General features: G+C 44.5%; 1 protein-coding gene across 1 annotated transcript in view; it reads left to right on the top strand.

The window, feature by feature from the left end:
* Positions 1–5,456: 5,456 nt before the first annotated feature.
* Positions 5,457–13,941, top strand: part of PI4K2B (phosphatidylinositol 4-kinase type 2 beta) — a 33,281-nt gene continuing 24,796 nt past the window's right edge. The window contains exons 1-2 of the mRNA XM_004579171.2: positions 5,457–5,955; positions 13,754–13,908. Of these exons, the coding sequence (XP_004579228.2) occupies positions 5,670–5,955; positions 13,754–13,908 (441 nt within the window). The 5' untranslated portion in view covers positions 5,457–5,669. The remainder of the gene's footprint in view (positions 5,956–13,753; positions 13,909–13,941) is intronic.

Genomic DNA, 13,941 nt, shown 5'->3' with positions numbered 1-13,941 from the left:
TTCCTGCTAATGTCCCTGGGAAAGGTAGTGAAGAACTCCTAGGTCTTCACCACCAAGCACTTGGGAGATCCAGATGGAGTTCCTGGCTACTGGCTTCAAATTGGCCCAGCTGCAGCCGCTGTGACCATTGGGGGAGTGGCCAGTAGTTGGAAAATCTCTCCGTCTCTGTCTTTCAAGCACATAAAAATTTTTTAAAAAATTTGTACTGAGTGAGTGGATAAAGAGACATGTCTCTTAAATAATGAAGATTTTAGAACACTGGACTGACTTTGTTAGAGTTGAGCTTGAACAGGTAAGAGTATAAATTAGCCCAATTCCACCTCCACACAAAAATATTTTACAATGATGGTGACATAAGGGTAAGTTCAGATAAGTAAAAACTTAGAATTTATCAACAACATAACTGCATTATTAAAAATGTATTCTTTCGGGCCCGGTGGTGTGGCCTAGTAGCTCAAGTCCTCAATTGAATGTGCCAGGATCCCATATGGGCACCGGTTCTAATCCCAGCAGCTCCACTTCCCATCCAGCTCCCTGCTTGGCCTGGAAAAGCAGTCGAGGACGGCCCAATGCCTTGGGACCCTGCACCCACGTGGGAGATCTGGAAGAGGTTCGTGGTTCCCGGCTTCGGATCGGCACAACACCAGCCATTGCGGTTACTTGGCGAGTGAAACATCGGACAGATGATCTTCCTCTCTGTCTCTCCTCCTGTCTGTATATTTGACTTTGTAATACAATAAATAAATCTTTAAAAAAATGTATTCTTTCTTAATTTTTTCCTGTTTGAAAGGCAGAGAGAGACAGAGACCTCCTATTCTTTGGTTACCTCTCCAAATTCCTGTAACAAGTGGAGCTAGGTCAGGCCAAATTCAAGTGCCAAGAACTCAAACCAGGTCTCCCATGTGGTTAGCAAGGGCTCAATAAGAAAGCCATCACCTGCTGCCTCTTTGTGCATACACTAGCAGGAAGTCATAATTAGGAACAAAGCCAAGATTCAAACTCAGGCATTCTGATACGGTGTGCCAGTATACTAAGCAATGTCTTAACTGCTGCATCAAATGCTCACCCCAACAATTTTTTTTTTAAATAAAATAAGCAATCTAAGTGACATCTGCATTGTGGCATAGTGGGTTGAACCAATGACTGCAGTACTGGCACCAATTCATGTCCTGCCTGCTCCACTTCCAATCCAGTCCACTGCTAATGTCCTGGGAAAGCAGTAGAAGATGGCCCCAGTGATTGGCCCCCTGTCTCCCACAGCAGAGATTCAGATGAGGCTCCTAGCTGCTGGCTTCATCCTAGGCAAGCCCTGGCTGTTGAGGCCATCTAGGGAGTGAGCCGATGGATGGATGATCTGTCACTCTGTCTCTCCCTCTTTTTCCATAATTTTTCAAATTAATTAACTAACTTTAAGGGAGATGATACTAGATTAAAATTTAGATACATAAAAAGGGTAAAACACATCAGTGACAAATATGCATGTATCTGGCAGCAGGTCAGGCTGAGCTAAGATGCAGCACACGCGGGAGTGCACAAAAGTCAAATGGTATGTGGGATGGATCCGTCTAGGCCATGGCACATGCTGGCACATGCAAAAACTAGGGCTGGGGGTAAGCCCAGTGGGTGTTCTTGGGAATCACCATGACTGGCCATGGCACCCGTTGGTATATGTGAAGACCAGGTCTGTGGGGGGTTGGGCTGGGCTAGGCCACAGCACCCCATCAGTTCACATGGGAGATGGGGCTGGAGGTGGAGCTGACCAGGCAGCTGCATCCACTGGTATGTGCCAGAGGCCAGCTCCAGCCGAGTTCAGAGCTCAAGAAGGGAGTGTAGAGTCAGCAAAAAAAAGAGACACAGACACTGTCACTTGGTGCCCTCTTGTAATAGCTCAAGAAGCTGTCCTGTTTATCTTCTCAGACACATCACAAGCCTCTGCACAAACATTTTACTATTCCATTTTTACTTTATGACTAAGTGGGTATGCACAGATGTTTGATTATTTTATTTTTCACTTCATGGTCAACCAGGTGCTCTTAAAGATAATCCTGTAAGTTACCATTATCATTTTCTTCAAAGCAAGCTATTATTCATTCTTCAGTAGCAGCCATTGGGCAACAGCCAGGACGCCAAGGCCAAGGCACATGCGATTAACTACGAATCAGAAATATATTCCTACCACATTTCTATTTTCACAACTTGCCCATCATTTAATAGGAAAAAATAGGTCACAAGAGAAAAAATGTAAAAATCCAAGACAAAAGTTTCAAATATTAAATCCCCCTACAATTATAGGGTCTATAACCCCATAAACAATCAAACAATAATTAAAAGCATATCTCCATAATATTAATAAAAGTATCCTTTAATTCTTCTAGCCTAAAATTGTATGAGAGGCTAAAACAAGTACACTTCCTATGCTCCAAAGAAATTGCAAAATCAGGCTAGCCTTTAAGGTCACAGTAACTGTATTTAGCGCCATAGCAGTTTCAGCTCATACTCCCATTACTTTCATTAATTTTTAGGATATTTATCAAGCCATTTCCCAGAAGGCATTCCACATGTCTGAGCCAGATTCCGGGGCAATGGTTAGGCACACAATAAGGTGTCCAGAAACGGCATGGGCTTAATTGTACTCTTATGTGCAAATTGTTAAGTGCCCACTCACCAAGACGTTGTCAGCAACATTAACTCCCAAGCCCACATTGGCTGCAAAAGCCATCTCACAGGGACAAACAACAATGCCTCAATAGATCACAGAATTCTTAGTAGGATGGTCAAGTATCCATGCAAAAAGGGAAGAGACACCCGCCAGGCCTTGCCATACAGCTGGAAGCTCCTCTGGGCCTTGCCAAACAGGGGAGCTGTTCTCTTCACACCTTCGTGTCATCCACACCCACTGCTCGTACCACAGCAGGTATGTGTGTTGGTTGGTGCAGGTGACAGACCAAACCTGACCCTGCAATGGCTGATACATACAAGAGTGAAGTCTGAGGTCACCTAGGTAAGGTTGCTTCAGAGACTTCCATAGAGGACAGCTGGACTTAAACTCCAGCCACAGGCAAAATCAGAATAAATGTGGTATGACCTTAGAGTATGTCTAACTGGGCTTCCTCAGTTGCTGATGCCTGTGCAGTGCACAGCATGCCCAGGCAGCCAGCCTATTTGGGCCAGCAGAGGATGTCGAATTCCTTGTCAGAGGATGGAAAGCTAAACAGGTTGGCCACTCTCCTGGCCAAGCTTTACAACATGTTCCTGGGTCTGTGAATGCACTAAAGTGAATCTGGTCAACCAATAGACCTTGGGAAGATTTCCTCAACCCTGGTGCTTAGAAACCAACGACATCTCAGAACTATCAAAACCGCTCAAGTAACACTCTGACAACACTCTTCCCCACAACAAGGTCTCTAAAGCGTCATCAAAGGACCATTAACTATCTCTGGATGCCATGCTGATGTAGTCTAACAGCAAAGGGTGGTCCCTTCTCCTTTCTGCCCTGCAGACACAGGGAAAAAAAATGAAGCATTTGTCCTATCCACCTTCCTGCATTCCCTGACCCTCCCCACTCTAACTGAAGACCCACACGGGTGTGCATCTATCTCAACCATGTATACAATATTAAAAATTAAATTAAAAAAACAAAAGTACATAAATATAAGACAAGTCATTTTCCTAATTTATTTAAAAGACATCAAGACAATAATTACTGTATTTATGTATGTCTAATATATAAAGATACTTCAAAAATCTGTGCATAGCACATTTAAAGTTTATTTTGCTGCAAATAATTTAAAACTTATGTGTAAGGGGTTTGGAAAAAGTATGTGAAAATATGCCATTTATAAAAGATAGTATTATGTGACAGCAATAGCATACATGAAAGAGGATAAATGGAACTAAAATTTTGCAAGACTTTTGCAGTTTATGTTAAGTAGCATATGGGTTCTCAGAACACTGAGATAATATAGATACATATTGAAAACACTAGTAGACCACTAAAATTAAAGTAGCACAGCACAAATCCAATGATCAAATTCAGATGAAATAGTCAGATACATTAGATTAACCTCAAAGAAAATGAAAAAAGAGAAATAGAAGGCAAATTTTGAAATGATGTATCTAAATACAACCATACTAAATATAGATGGACTAAAACTTCTGATTGAAAGACAGACATTACCACAATAAATTCTTTTAAAAATCAAGAATAAACTACAAACTATCTAAAAGTCACATGTACTTTACTAAAACACATGTAGGCTAAAATGAATGGGAAAAGTTTTACTTGGCAACTGGAAGAATAGAGTGGTTGTGTCAACATCAGACAAAATAGATTCCAAGCCATTAGTCTTAATAAAGATAAAATACATTCAGGACAGCAATTTTTAAGGAATCAAATCATCAGGAAAACAAAGAACCCTAAGTTGTGAAAATCCTATGTACACACGTATATACTGAACTTCAACACACACAGAGCAAAAACTTAACAAACTGACAGAAGTCAAAGACAGATTAACCATAATTACAAAGACTAGCATAATTTCCTCTCAGTAAGTAACAGGATTGGACAAGAAAATCCATGAGAATACAAGCAGTTTGAGCAACACTATCAATACTTAATTGATATTTATGTGAACACTCAATGGCAAAATATACATCTGTCTTGAAGTGTACACAGGACGTTCATCGTGATATTCTGGACTTTGAAATAAACGACTGAAATCCTGGAGACCTCTTTGGACCACCACAGGCTTAAGGAACACCCAAAAAAGGCCCTTACGTGTGTACTGGGCATTAAATACAATTCAAAGTGGGTCAAAGAAGCCGTCACAAAGGAAGTTAAAATTATTCTAATTAAGTGAGAATGAAAATGTAACATATCAAAAATAGCAAAAGCCAGCTATAGCAATATGTGTAGGACAACTCATAGCCCTACATGTTGATATGCAAACAAAAGCGTATCCACAGTCAATAATTTTCTGCTCCAAGCAGTCAGAAAGAAAGGAAATCAAACAGCAGGTGAGTTAATAAAGAGCAAAACTCCTAGGACTAGGAAGCAAAGCCAGTGGAATCAAAACATGACCTTTTGAAAAGATTTTTTAAACTGATACACGTCGAACTACATTGTGGGGCAGGAGGGTTGCCAAACAAAGATAACTACCTGCTTCAGGAATGGCCGACGCCAAGGTTCCTGTTCTCACTGACCTTCAGTGGAAGAATCCAATATTAAATAATTACATAGATTAGGCTGCTCGTACAGATAGTGCCAAACTGAATTCTGTAGCGAAGGGAGGGGCCTACTAAGGTGAGAACGTGCCCAGCCCCTGACCTCCTCACTCGCGCAGAAGGGCCTCGGGACCCCGCCATGCTGCAGACGGGATCCAGGTAACCTTCCTGGCTTCCGGGACCCCGGGAGACAGGTGACGCCCCCGCCGCGCTCACGCCCCGCCCCGCCGCCGAGCCCCGCGCCGCCCGGCCCTTGTGCGCAGGCGCAGGGCTGCCCGCCGAGCTTGGAGGTGTGGCGCCTCTGTGTGGCCGCCGGGCCGGAGCCGATCGCTGGTGAGGTGGCGTAGGCTGGACCCAGGCGCTCCTGCTGCCCGCGATGCCGAGGCCGGACCCGGGACCCTGGACTCTCCGGTCGGTTCTCGGCGTGTAAGGCGCAGAGGGAGCCCATGGCGGAGGCCTGTGAGGAGGGCGGCGGCAGCCTGGCGGCGGAGGAGGAGGATGAGGAGCGGGAACCGCTCCTGCCGCGGGTCGCCTGGGCCCAGCCGCGGAAAGGCGCCCCGGGCAGCGCCGTGCGGCTGCTGGAGGCTGCGGGGGACGCGGGGGACGGGAGCGAGGCCGGCGACAGAGAAGAGCTGCTGCTTCCCGGGGACTCGGCCGGCTGCGCCTCCCGGGACATGGGGATCCCACGGACGTCACCCACCGACCTGGACAGGAGCCGCCTCTCAGGTGCAGGTGCGAGCAGCAGCCCCCTTCTCTCGGCCCATGGCCCCTGCGCTCAGCCCATGGCCTCTGCACTCAGCCCCTCTGTCCACGCCCTCCCTGGGCGCGCTTGCCCCTGCCTGGTGGATGGACTGCCGGCCCCCCGGGACACCTCGCCTCTCTCTCGCTCCTGGGTTCCCTCACCACGGTTCCTTCACCCAAAGCCCAGGGTTGTCATTAAACTCGGCTTCCCTGGGCCTCCACCCAAAATCAGTCTGAACTTGGGGGAATCTGATTCGGCGGGAAACTTCAACACTGGCAGGTGACGTCAGTTGTTCGTTCACGTTGAGGCTTGAGTTTGGCTAGAAGGGCTCTGGAGTGTCATAAACGTCCCGCGAGTTTCCAAGGTGGATGGCAGGAGGAGGTGTCCACAGTAGCAGTATCCTACTGAATATTATTGTGACGTTGGCTGGAGGGCACAGAGGCCGTTCCTGCTTTCTGTCAGGCAAAATTTTGGTGTCTTGAGTAGCCTGTGCTGAAAAGAGGGGGCGAGATCTTTTCTCATTGTTCACGAGATGTATAGCCTCAGGTGGAGCAGATTAAATGGAAAGCTATGAAGGCTTGGTAAATTTGCAAACATGGATACTTGTTGATGAAATGAAGTGGGTTTGGTTTTGTTTTTGTTTTTGTTTTGGTAACGTTTATTTGTATTTTTCTGAAAGACAGAAGAGAGAGAGAGGCATCTTCCATCCTCTGGCTCACTCCCCAAATGCAGCGGACAAGCCCCGGCTGATCCAGGCCAGAGCCACGAGCCTGGAACTTTAGCCTGGTCTCACTGTGGGTTCCAAGGACCCCAGCACAGGAGCCATCTGCTGCAGCCTCCCAGGCTCCCTAGCAGGAAGTAGGATCAGACATGGTGCCAGAGGGCTGCCGGCTTCCCATGTGGCTTCACTCTGTGCCATAACACAGGAGAATTCATGGAGAAATGGAGTTAGGCAGTTTGGTGAAACTTGAGTGGACCTGGAGGAGCCCCATTTGGAGATGAAGAAGTGTGATGTTAACACCTGCACACCAGCTTTGTGGTAGATTTGACTGCTCACGTGACAACTTAGAGCCACAGTAAAGGAAGTTGGCATTAATACTACTGAGTTGTTCTGGAGCTGTTTCATTTTTACATGTCCTGCCACAGTGCACTAATATACCATCTACAACTGAAAGAATTTTGGATAGATGACTCATATTATGGTTGAACTTGCATTTAAACACAGAGTGGGCCCATTGGGAATTCATCTATCCAGTTGTTAAACTGCAGCAAGTGTGGCTGACATACAGTTTGCCGTGTTGCGCATGGCTGCTGCAACAAGTAGCAGAGTGGTATTTAAACAGCTGTGAAGTGAGAACCGAGCTCCCGCCCGGGCCTGCACTGGCAGTTGGGATGTGCCTGCCTGGACTGCAGGCTCTGGAGTAACCCAGATCCCTGCCACCAGCTTGCCCTTTTTTTTTCTCCAAGTTGCCCTGGGTAACTAGATTTCAAAATAACCTACAATCTGGGAAGTGTGTTTGTTCTGTGAAAACGAGGTCTTTTGTAAACAAATAGCCTGCAGACCAGAAGGTGACAATGTGAGGACACAGTATATTGGAGCACAAATGGATTAAAGAGAATTGCTACTTGAAAGGATTGCTTCTTGAGCGTGTCTCACAGGTTACAGTTTGCTGAGATCTGGTTTTGTGACCATTGATTCTTACAGCAGCACAGCCAGCTGTTACTGACTCTCATCTTCGTGAAGATAGAAATCTGCTAAAGCCTTGACCACTGGCAGTTCAGAGAATTCTACCGGTAGATGGTTTGCCTGAAGTCAAACCTCCAGGAAGTGGTAAAGGCGGGCCTGAGCCTGGTTCTTCCTTTTTCATGTCCTGCATTTTTTTTTTCCATTTTGCTATAGATCCCTAACTATTATAAAAGAATTTTGCGTGGGATTTTTTTAAAGATTTACTTATTAGCTAGTTGAAATGCAGATGTTATAGAGAGAAAAGGGGAGAGAGAGAGAGGTCTTCCATCTGCTTGTATACTCCCCAAATGGCCATGACAGCCAGAGCTGAGCTGATCCAAAGTCAGGAGCCAGGAGCCAGAAGCTTGTTCCAGGTCTCCCAGGTTAGGAGACCTGCTTTCCCAGGCTATAAGCAAGGAACTAGATCAGAAATGAAGCAGTGGAGACAGTTGGTGCTGGCACTACAGTCTAAACCCTAGCCTATTGCACCACAGTGTCAGCCCCAAGTTTAGTTGCTTTTTAAATGAACTCATTAATTTTCTTTGTCCTTTACCAAGCAATTACCATAAAAATTCTCTAGTTCCAAGAAATTCTTGCCTTTAGATTAATTTTAACTTCATTGATTATACTTAACTGTTTTGTTTATGTAAGCAGGAGCTCTATGTACTTTAACCGGTGGAAGAATGTCATACATCTGTTATCTTTATTTTAATAAGACATGTGACAAAGTCTGGAAACATTCAGTTGTTGGGTCAGTGCCGCAGTCAAAGGATTAATGTCATTCCTTGGGCTAGTGATCACTTTAATCAGTACATTGGATAATAATGAAGATGATAATAGCCACAGTATATATAGCATTTAGTATCTGTTAAATGAAAACTGTGTGTCTCATAAATATAATACAGTGAAGTGAGCCCCAGAGAAGTGAACACTTCTGTATTTTCATTTTAGAAAGCACAAAGAGGTTAGTGCTATGGCATTGCAGGCTCATTCTCTGCCTGTCACAGCCGCACCCCATATGGGCATCAGTTAGAGTCCCAGCTGTTGTACTTCTGGTCCATCTGCTTGAGAAAGCAGCAGAGGGTGTCCCAGTCCTTGGGTGCCCATACTCTCATGGGAGACCCAAGAGAAGTTCCTGGCTCCCAGCTTCAGACCAGCCCAGCTCTGGTCGTTGGAGCCATGTGGAGAGTGAAGCAGCAGATGGAAGATCTCTCTGTCTCTGTAACTCTACTTTTCAAATAAAAAGATATTTCCAAAGAAAAAAGAGCAAGCAGGCAAGCACAGAGAGGTGACGTGATTTCCCTGAGGTCCCAGTTCATACGCACAGGAGCACCTATCCTCCCAGACAGTCTGACAGCCAGTTAAAATTCGCATGGCCTCCAGAGCAAAGGAAAAGTGTGTGTGTGTGTGTGTGTGTGTGTGTGTGTGAGTGTGTCATTTCATGATTTAAGTGCTAATGGCTCAAAAACGTATGAACAAAGTCGGAAAATCCTTTAAAAATGAGAAGAAAGATTAGAGTGGGAAAGGATGGTGAAGTAAACCAGATGGAAACTGGAGCAAGAGTACACTAAGTGTATATGAGATAACTGATGCAGGCTACACACAGGTGGAAGGTCACTGAGCAGCTAATGAGAGCACAGCGACCGTATTCCCAGGGAGCAAGGACTGTGTACCATGCAAGGTATTTGTAAGCCAAGTGGCCAATTTCATGGGTGTACGTGTTGCAACTCCCCTTAAGGTCATTTTAGAAGAAGTAACTAAAAATGAAATAAAGCCTTATTTATTTGAAAGTATGAAGAGAGAAAGAGAGAGAAATGTTCCATTTGCTGGTTCACTGGCCAAATGGCCACAACAGCCAGGGTGAGGCAAGGCTGGAACCAGGAACCAGGAACTCTGTGCTGGCCTCCCAATAGGTGGCAGGGAACCAAGGACTCCGGGCCAGCTTCCACTGCCTTCACCGTGCAGCCACAACTTGAAGTGGCACTCTGGCATGAGATGCTGGCATCATTGCAAGGGTTTGATCTAGGTGGAAGACACTGAGAGTGTAGAATAACTAAGAAGAAAGTTTCTAGAAGAGTACATGTTCCCTGTGTTTTGACAGTCCTCCATAACTGGAATTTTGAAAGTGATACATTGGAGGTTATTCCACAACCACTGCTCAAAGTACAGCTACTCTTTGTTTCCCGTTTATTCGTCAGTGATCAAATATTTGCTTGCCAATGGAAATCAAAGTCTAGAGGAAACAATATGAACTACATCAAATGGATGCCTGGTTTCCTACCCTATCACCATATATATTTGTAACGTAATGGATGAGACGGTCAGTTAAACACTTTAACCTGCTGCTAAGGTGTGCGGAAGCTGAGGGTTTAGGGACCAGAAAGACTTAGTGGCAGAGGTGGAATCCAATCTGAGACCTGAAGGACAAATAGCACTGGAACCTTTGAGGAAGGAAACAAAAGAAAGGGAAGGAGGAAAAGAAAAGAGAATAGAAAAGGAAAAAAAAATTTTAAGGGAAAGTATTTAGGATGGTTGTTAGCTCCATGAAGGCAGCAAAAGCAGGTTCCCTAATGGAATCATAAAATGTCACTCAAAAACCAAATAGATAAAAATTAATAATGGTTAATGTCATGGCCTATACATATTAAAAGCCCCGCAAAGAATTCATGGAGGGACTGGCACTGTGGCTCATGGGCTAATCCTCCACCTTCAAGTGCCAGCCTCGCACAGCCTAAGCACAAGCACGCTAACCATATGGGTGGCAGTTTGTGTCCCAGCTGCTCCCCTTCCAATCCAGCTCTCTGCTTGGGGTGTGAGAAAGCAGCAGAGCATGTCCGAAGTCCTTGAAACCCTGCACACACGTAGGAGACCCGAAAGAGGAGCCTGGCTTTGGCTCAGTTCAGCTCTGGCTGTTGCAGCCACTTGAGGAGATCTTTCTGTCTCCTTCACTCCGTAATCTGCCTTTATAATAAAAATAGATAAATCTTTTCTAAAACTTAATGGGAAATGGAATCAAAAGATTATTTTGGTGCAAAAGATTTTTAAGGCCATGCATAGTTTTTCTCTTTTTTTTTAAAGATTTATTTATTTTTATTACAAAGTCAGATATACAGAGAGGAGGAGAGACAGAGAGGAAGATCTTCCGTCCGATGATTCACTCCCCAAGTGAGCCACAACGGCTGGTGCTGTGCCGATCCAAAGCCGGGAACCAGGAACCTCTTCCAGGTCTCCCATGCAGGTGCAGGGTCCCAAAGCTTTGGGCCGTTCTGGACTGCTTTCCCAGGCCACAAGTAGGGAGCTGGATGGGAAGTGGAGCTGCCGGGATTAGAACCGGTGCCCATATGGGATCCCGGGGCTTTCAAGGCGAGGACTTTAGCTGCTAGGCCACACCACCGGGCCCCATAGTTTTTCATAATACACGTTTTCTGTGAACTTTCTCAAGAAAGTTTTTTATTTTTCACCAAAATAAACTTACCTTTTAATTCCATTTTTCTAAAAACTTTTGACTTGGTATCCAAAAAGATCTGCTCAGGTATGGGATGGGAGAAAAATGGCCTTGGAGTTCAGCTACTGAATGGGAACTAGCAGTGTGTCGCTAGCGCAGCGTTAGAAGGCTTCTTGTTCTGGGTTAGTGTCGAGGCTGGGTCTCTGTTCCCTGCGGTGGCTCTCAGTTCTGGAGACTATTTTAAGGATGCACAGTGAAGTACTGAGGCAGGAGAGAGGAGGACCTGGAAACACTTCCATTGGAAGGAGACAGGAAAGAGAAGAGACCGGGGGGGAACAGGAGATGGTGTTAACTGTTTGGAGAGCTGCCACTGGCGGGAAGGGGTTCCTAGACATTTATTTCTACCTAAGTAGCAAGTCTAGGACAGAGGGTGAAACTGCTAAAGACTTAGTTCTAGGAAAGAAGTTTATTATATTATCACTTCCATACAAACAGAAACAGTTTTAAAAAGTGATCTCTCTGAATGGTTTAAATATTGGTCCAAACACCACTTGCCAGTGATGTGTTATGGAGGTTATTGCCCTGGTCCTAGGAACAGGGTTGAAGCATAGCTCTCTAGATTCATTGTTTTGTTCTGAGCCCATGAATCCTTGATGTACAAGAAGTATCATTTGGCTAGTAGTAACAGTTACTGGCAGATTCATGTGTTCTGAGTGCCTGCTGAATACCGTTCCCTCTTCCAAGTGACCAGGAAAAATGGAATGTTGAAAAGATAAGCAAGGATAACTTTGTTTTTGCATACCAGTTTTATGTATATGACCAAAATACTTTCATTTTTTAGTAAGTTAAATATTCTCAGTAGCCCTTTTTGTAGTAACTTTCTCCTCATGAACTTTAAAAAATTAGTAAATGAGTTTTATTTATTTCAAACAAAATCAATTTTAAATAAATTTTATATTTTTATATCAAGCAAAATGTTGAAATGCCTTCCAAATTAAAATGTGAAAAGTTTTTTTGGCCTGTCTGCCACTTGAGATGAATGATGATAATCCATCCAGCAACTACTCATTGAGTTCTTATGTTACAGGAGTTATATAAGCTCCAAGAATACAACAGTGAAAATCCTTGTCTTCCTGGAGTTCAAAAAATAAATTACACAGTATATTAGGTGATGAGTGCCAAATGGGAAAAGGAAGTGAAGGGCTGGAGACAGTCGAGTGCAGGGCTTAGGGTGAAGTGCGATGGGAAGCCCTTGGACTGTCTGAGCTAATGCTGTAACAGTTTACTGTAGCATCTCTTTTGAATGTACAGAGGCACAAGTGAAAGACACCAGTTAGGAGGCATTTGTAGCAATTTAGGTGATAATAGAATAATTTAGGTGAGAGCTACTTGTAGCACCAGTTGTGTGGAAAGAATGTTTCACAGTGACAAGGGGCTGGGAAGCTGTGGCACTGGCCCTGGGGATAGTGTTTTCCTATTGCTGGCTTAGAGACTAGATCATCTGCTGAGAGTGGATTAGAGAAGTGATATTGGCACTTCAAAGAGAAATCAGTTGTGTTTCTTTGATCAAGTTCAGCTTGAGTCAGTGCAAGCGTACAGTCCGCAGACAGCTGGGTTTTACCAAGACTAGGATTTTTGCAGGTGACCATGAGGAAGGGAGGGAGCAAGAGTGATCCTGTAATGATTGGCCATAATTCAAGCTGGCCAGGGAGGGAAGTGAGTACAGAAGCAGGGAGAGACCAGTCAGAGCATGCATTAGTGCTTCATGGGTTATTGGAGGTGGCAAAACTTAGGTGCTGAAGGACTAAACTGAGAAGATAGGCGGTATTTGAAATTTCAGGTATGGATAGGAAGAAGTTATTGATTATGACAAAATCTGAGGTGTGACTGGAGTTAGGCTGAAGAGGGTTGGAAGATAGAATCAGTGGGGACGAGTTCTAAGAAATGGGAGAGATCAGTGTGATTATTTCAACAAGCAGTAAAACTGAAAGGGAATTGGGAGGGGCCATGATTGTGGCCAATGGGTTAAGCAGTCACCCACCTACAGTGCCACCAGTGGACATACTGGCCACTCAACTTAGAATCCAGCTCCTTGCTCATGCGCTTGGGAGAGCAGTAGAGTGGCCCAATGCTTGGATCCCTGTACCACCTCAGACACCTAAAAGAAGCTTCTACCTTTAGCCCAGCTCAACCCTGCCCGTTGAAGCAATGTGCAGAGTGAACCAGTGGATAGAATGCCTGTGTCCCTCTCTTTCTAATTTTGTCTTTCCAATAAATAAAATAAATCTTTAGAAGACACAGAGAGAGAGAAAGAAAGTAGGAACTTAAAGATAAGAAAATAGAAAGCCAATAACCTGTTGTGCTTGGTTTACACTATGTGGACATATTAAAGTATAACCCATAAAAATATAAAAGTATTGCAAGTTAATCCAAAATTCTAGAAATAAATACATCATTTTTTTTATTAAAGAAACAGCATTGTGGCTCGGGAAGGATGAGCAGTAGAATCAGAGCAGTCTGGACAGTACTGTACTACATTTTGTGTCCTTTAATATCCTGTCAGTAACTTAACCCATCTCATAAGCATTCTCAGAGCTGGTCTGTCTTCTTCATGCAGCAACTACTAGTATCTCAGAGATGAATGCATTCTTGGATGATCCAGAATTTGCTGAAACTATATTGAAAGCAGAGCAAGCAATAGAACTGGGAATTTTTCCTGAAAGAATCTCTCAAGGTTCAAGTGGAAGTTACTTTGTGGCAGATCCTAAGGGGGTAAGATCTTCACAGAGCTACTGTGTGTAACTG

This window comes from Ochotona princeps, chromosome 11, assembly GCF_030435755.1.
Source record: "Ochotona princeps isolate mOchPri1 chromosome 11, mOchPri1.hap1, whole genome shotgun sequence".
Taxonomy (NCBI): Eukaryota; Metazoa; Chordata; class Mammalia; order Lagomorpha; family Ochotonidae; genus Ochotona; species Ochotona princeps.
Note: the sequence above shows the minus strand (reverse complement) of the source record. Positions and strands in the feature narration are given on the sequence as shown.